Source organism: Olea europaea, chromosome 3, assembly GCF_002742605.1.
Source record: "Olea europaea var. sylvestris chromosome 3, O_europaea_v1, whole genome shotgun sequence".
NCBI lineage: Eukaryota > Viridiplantae > Streptophyta > Magnoliopsida > Lamiales > Oleaceae > Olea > Olea europaea.
The window spans coordinates 9,415,396-9,421,498 of NC_036239.1; the positions used below are offsets into that span (position 1 = coordinate 9,415,396).

The window sequence follows — 6,103 nt, forward strand, 5'->3', positions numbered from 1 at the left end:
CTCAAGGGAGTGTTGGTGATTCCGCTTTGTCACCAATTTTAGCTGGTACACTGCATTCTTGTAATGCCAATGGACTCATGGAGCGTAGGTACAGTTTTGGAGATGTTTGTTATGCTTTAGAAATCATTGAAGGTGACAACATTGGCAAGGGACCTTCTGATTGTGCATTTGGTGTGATTTCTGCTACAGGTTGTGCTTTGACCCTGTCCAGTGATTGTTAATTCCAGGAGGAATTTTGAGAACTTGGGTTTGGGTTCGGGTGTCGCTTGTGGATGCCGGGCGGGGGAACGTGTTATCGTGGAGAGTTTGGTTACTGTGTTGAGGAGATTGGTTATTCTGATGCAGACGGATTATTTCTCAAGGTGGAAAAATTTTAGAGCTTCGTTTGTTGCACCGAAATTTTGAGTCAAGGTGGAGATTGTTAGAAGTGTGACTTAAATAGGAATCTAAATTGCATTAGATTTTCTACCTTTTTGGGACTCTTTTAGGGTTAGACTCGTGGACTATAAATTAATGTCTCCTCTGTCAGTTTTATTGGAGCCTTTTGCTGTATTGTACTCTCCTTTCATAGTGAATTAATAAAACATCGTTCCTTCTGCCAGTTTTTCTTTTACTTACTTTAATCTTATTCTTGGGCTATTTGTGATCTTATTCAATACTTCAATTACAATAAGTGGAATTCATTAAATCTCAATTCCTGCATCATTGGTCAATCGGTCTCAACAGTAACAGTACCATATTCGCCACCACAACAAATTCTTTCACGAGAACTGTCGTTGCTAGCTCCAATACAACTACCACATGTACTTTTACCCGCACAACCACCAATTTTGTCTCCACCTTCAACACTAGCTCAAACTACTGATGTTGAAGTGGTTCTCTTAAAGAGCAAGGATACAAGTACGACAGAAAATGAGAGAAAATATGTATGGGCAGACAAATATCGGCCTTCTTGCTTGCAAGATTTTCTATGCAATAGGTAAAATGCACTCTGGCTGTAGACAATTGTGAGAAATTGGCAGTATAGAACAGAAAAATGCGGTCACTTCATATTTGAAGGACACTCAGGTGTGGGAAAGAGAACCATGATCTGGGCTTTGCTTAAAGAAGACTTTGGAGCAGACAAAGTACAGGTACTCTCTCTCTCTCCATATATATATATATTGTGACGCATTTCAATGGGAGAATATAAATAGCCTTAACATATAACAGAAGTATTCACATTTGGATGCAAAATCAGAAAGTTGATTTACACGAGGTGAAAAGTGCATGTTCATGAACTCTGCACAAATTCTATGCTTCTCAGATTGAAGGTACATCAGACTGGTAAAGTTTTCGACAAATTCACAAACCAAGATTCAAAATTTACTAGAAGGAAAGAACACCTAAAATATATATAAGCACTAATTAATTTCTCTAAATGCGTAGAAATTGTGACAAGAATTTTACCCCAAATAATTCATCAATACAGGGAGAAGCAGTAGGCAGCATCTCAGTAAATTTGATGGTATCAACACAACACATTGAAGTCAATCTCTCTGAACTGAAAGGATACGAGAAACATATCATTGTCGAACTAATCGAGGAGAACAATAGTGAGTCTGATAAAGCTTTTCAGTGCAATCAAGAGAGTTGTAAAAGTATACTATAATTTATGCACCTATCACTACTTCAAAAACAAGACAAACTGAAATGACCTGCACGGCATATTTATATGTTGATCCATGCAGTAATCATTTTATACGAGGCAGACAAGCTATCTACTGATGCCGTGATATACATCACATGGGTACTAGAGAGGTATAAAGGGTGTAATAAGGTATTCTTTTGCTGCAGTGACATCTCAAAACTACTGCCTGTAAACTCACTTTACACCATTGTTCAACTTCTCGAACCTTCTAATGGAGAGGTAACAATCTGGTATTTAGTTTAGAGTCTCAAGTTCAGCATCTCACTGATACCGTTGTCTTGGTTGAGATTAAGTCTCACTCTCACTATTTCTGCATTTTCTTTTGTCTATTATAGATTGCTGAAGTCTTGGAATTCATAGCAAAACAAGAAGGCATACAGCTACCCTATCAGTTGGCCGTTAAGATTGATAATGGCACGAAGAATAACCTAAGACAAGCCATACGCTCATTTGAAGCTACCTGGCAATTCAAGTATCTAAATATATTTTTTGGCAACCGCTGCAGTAGATTTTATATTTCTCCAGCAACTTTCTTCTTCCTACACCTCATTTGTACAATGATCTGGTTGCAGTTCATCCTTGAAAGAAGATCAGGATATCAAGACTGGATGGGAATATAAAATTGAGAAACTGGCAAAAAACATAATAGAAGAGCAAAGTCCCAAGCAGTAAGTTGTCAATTCTTTAGCATTCTGAAGATAAATGTCAAAAAATATTTCCCAGACTTAAAAATGTTAGTTTTACTATTAACTGCTGAGTCAGATTTGCCTTTACTCAAATCTAACAGCAAAGACCTATATGCTTCTGTAGGGCCAAATTCCGGCCAAGCACCAAGGTAAACCGGGCTCAGTTTCACCAAGAAAGTCGACACCACCAACGGGTTGAGACAACTCCAAACCACCACCAACGCCGCCCCACTTCTGGTTGCTATTAGTTGGACAAGATGAAGTACAATAATATGCCCACTAGAAAAGAACCACAAAGGTCACATAGAAGAGGAGAAAACCGAGAGGAGAGTATCACAGAGAGAGGTTGGGCATACTTCATATGGAGGCCGAGAGGAAGGCCAAGAATATAAGCCAAGCAAATAACCAAACAAGGTAAGTTAGGTTAGGGTTATTTAGTGGACCAAACAAGGCTCGACTCAAAAGTAATGGGCTTCAAATTAATAACATAGCCTTCCAAGGAAATGGGACGAACCGTGAGCAACAATATTAAGAATAGGTTGCTTCGAACGGTCCATAGGAATGTGGATTGGGTTATCTCGATAATTGTGTCGATATACTAATTAATCATATGGCCAAGGCCGATCGATAATAGAACCGGGGTTACATCATAGCCCGGGAGGTTGTTTGACAACAAATTGCCTAACAACCTCCACCTTGGTGTCAAAGGACCTGTAAAAGAAAAATGTCTCCCATTAGTGACACCTCTAATGGAAAATCGATAAAAATTGGAAATTATTTACCTATACCAATGTTTAGAAGTTCCTTGCAACTTCTAAACTTTGCAAGTGGCAGTACCTTCGTCCCCATATCATAGGGGTTGTAGTGGGTGTGGACCTTTTCAAGTCTTACCACCTCTTGAGATACTATATCTCTAATGAAGTGGAGTCTAACATCAATGTGTTTAGTGCGCTCGTGAAAAACGGGGTTCTTGTATAAATGTATAGATGACTGACTATCAGAGCACACTACCACATAATCATTCAAGACACATAGTTCATGAAGTAGGCCTCTAAACCATAGAGCTTCTTTAATAGCTTTAGTGGTAACAATATATTCTGATTCTGTAGTGGATAGTACAACAATATGTTTTAACTGTGATTTCCAACTAGAACATGAATTAGATAAGGTAAACACGTAAGAAGATTGCACGTATGAGATTTCAAAGCATCAGTTCTACATGATAAGATTGAAATGTGCAGAAGTTATTAATGGGATTGTAGCTGAGCAGTACAAAATTTTATGGGATTACAGTGAGAAATTGAAGAGAACAAATCCAGGCAGTACAGTGCAGATCGAATGTTCAAGTCATACTTTTAAGAGATTGTACATCTACTTAGGAGCTTGGTGCAGGCCAGTTGTTGGATTGGATGGATGCTTTGTAAAATCTGCAGAAGGTGGGCAGTTGTTGGCATCGATGGTGAGAACTGTATGTTCTCGTTAGCATGGGCAGTTGTGAATGCGGAGAACAAAACAAACTGGCAATGGTTCATAGAGTTGTTGGTTCATGACATAGGGATGCACAACCGTCGAGCATGGGCATTCATTTCCAACAAACAAAAAGGGTTTGGTGGATTTCATAAGTCAATACTGTGAAGGAGCGGAGCATAGGTGTTGTGCTAGACATCTTTATAGCAATTTCATCTTGGCACACAAAAGTCTAGCCCTTAAGAACCTATTTTGGACTGTAGCAAGGGCAGTGCTAGAGTGAAAGAGTGCAATGAATGAGTTAAAAGACATAAGTGAAAAGGCTTACAACTGGTTCTTTGAAAAACCTCCTTCCCAGTAGACCAGATCCCATTTCGAAGAGCATTCGAGATGTGATATTCTTCTTAATAATTTGTATGAGGCATTCAATTTTTCTATTGTTGTTGCTAGAGACAAGCCCATCATCTCGATGCTAGAGAAAATTCGGCATTAGCAAATGATAAGGATGAATGCAAAAAGGGAAGCAGCACAGAGGTGGGATCATGCATTCGGACCAAGAATTGTGAAAATCATTGAGAAGGGTAAGTCTGAGGCAAGGTATTTGAAGGCAGACTATGCAGGTAACCATAAATTTGAGATAAGCAGCAGAGACGGTTTGAGGTGGAGCGTTGACTTGACAAAACATTCATGTGCATGCAAAAAATGGCAGCTTACTGGAATACCATGTCCCCATGCAATATCAGGCATGCTTTCTAGGGATATTGGCATATATGAGTACATCAACCCATGGTATAACAAGGAAACAAGCCTCAAGTGTTACTCCCCGGTGATCCACCCGATGTCAGGGCTTGAACTGTGGCCAAAATTGGGAAAGCATCATCTCAATCAACCCAGAAGAAAAAATAGGCTGACAGACCCAAAAAAATGAGGAAGAGGTCACGGGCAAAGCCACCTGCAGGAGTTAAGATAGGAAGGATTGGCATGAAGATGACGTGTAAACGCTGTGGAGGGTCTGGACATAACAAAAGAAGCTGTAAGGGACCACTGCTTGGTGAAGATAGTTCACAGCAACAGTCTCAACCAACCACACAAACAGAGTCCCAAGAAGATACACAGATCAGATCAGCGAAGGGGAAGAGAAAAACACATTCAATGGAAACCTCCAGGTCACAGACAAAGAAGTCCAACAATAGAGGATCAAAATCTTGAACATCATATGGTTTATCTTGTATAGTTAGTTACTTTTTTGGGAAAATGTTGTGGTTTTTTGTAAACTGAACTGAAAATATGTGCTTCCAATGCTTTTATTTTGTAGATGTAATTGGAATTTTTGATGAAATTGTTGAATGTTATGATAATGTTGATGTCGAATTTCTTGCATTATGTTTCTGCTGGTTGTCGTTAGTTTCTAAAATTGTATTCATAAGATCTGATGTGCAGGCCTGATTAGGAAATATATGAAAATGTTTGATACTTCCTCTGAAAGTATTATCAAACGTTTGGTACCTTTACTGAAATGTTTTTAAAGGTTTGGTATTATATCTTAAACCATTAGAAAAAGTTTGGTACTGATTCTGCGAATCGTTATAAGGTTTGGTACCTATGTTGTACCTTCTGTAGAAAAGTTTGGAGTGTCATCAACTCTTTTAATTTCGCATTTTACATAGAGGCCACGAAAAGATCGTTATCACCTATTAAGGTCGCATTAAGTACAAGGAAAAAGAGGGCACTTCATTTCAAGTAAAAAGGTACAGCTCAATTTTTCCCTTTTACATATGCATTTCACACCATGTAGCACATGGCTCTATGCTGAAACCCTAAACTCAAATTTCTAGAACTAAATACTGACATCCTACAATCTGACCCTACATACCTAGGAACAAACCCATTTTGCAAACACTCGAGAGACAAATCTGAAGAGCCAGATCTTCCGCACATTTGGTCTTTTTGCTTGAAGGGTGTTGATTTCAGCTTCCATTTCCCTCCTAGCTCGTAATAGACCAGGAATCAGTTCCTTCGATCTCTCACACATTGGAGGGTCACACCAAATAAAGAAGGTGCATCCATCCACATCTTGGCTTCGAGGACAAGTGAGAAATCTTCTTCCCGGGTTCAGGTTCGTCCATGAAGTCTTTATCTGCACCGAGGAACCACATCTGCATACATTCAACTCCATGTGCGTTGATAAGTATGTTTTTACACACTTATTTGGTTCACAAACATGACTTAAACATGGATAAAATGGTTGAATTGTGACTTA

The 6,103-nt window shown here is 39.0% G+C and overlaps 2 protein-coding genes across 2 annotated transcripts; both read left to right on the top strand.

The window, feature by feature from the left end:
* Positions 1-1,420: 1,420 nt before the first annotated feature.
* LOC111378156 (replication factor C subunit 5-like) lies at positions 1,421-2,474 on the top strand. Its single transcript, XM_023001325.1, has 5 exons — positions 1,421-1,634; positions 1,731-1,909; positions 2,026-2,162; positions 2,263-2,358; positions 2,453-2,474. Exons 1-5 carry the CDS (start codon positions 1,421-1,423, stop codon positions 2,472-2,474), a joined length of 648 nt encoding a protein of 215 aa, XP_022857093.1.
* A 1,865-nt stretch (positions 2,475-4,339) lies between these two features.
* LOC111378167 lies at positions 4,340-4,771 on the top strand. The gene has a single exon (XM_023001335.1). It carries the CDS (start codon positions 4,340-4,342, stop codon positions 4,769-4,771), a length of 432 nt encoding a protein of 143 aa, XP_022857103.1.
* The last annotated feature ends 1,332 nt before the right edge of the window (positions 4,772-6,103 follow it).

Bases quoted from the DNA above. Each gene is read 5' to 3' on its own strand.
- LOC111378156 (XM_023001325.1), top strand. From the start codon at position 1,421: ATGCGTAGAAATTGTGACAAGAATTTTACCCCAAATAATTCATCAATA. The intron at 1,635-1,730 runs GTAAAAGTATAC...TGATCCATGCAG, and splicing joins TCAGTGCAATCAAGAGAGTT to TAATCATTTTATACGAGGCA. The intron at 2,359-2,452 runs GTAAGTTGTCAA...CTGCTGAGTCAG, and splicing joins GAAGAGCAAAGTCCCAAGCA to ATTTGCCTTTACTCAAATCT.
- LOC111378167 (XM_023001335.1), top strand. From the start codon at position 4,340: ATGATAAGGATGAATGCAAAAAGGGAAGCAGCACAGAGGTGGGATCAT.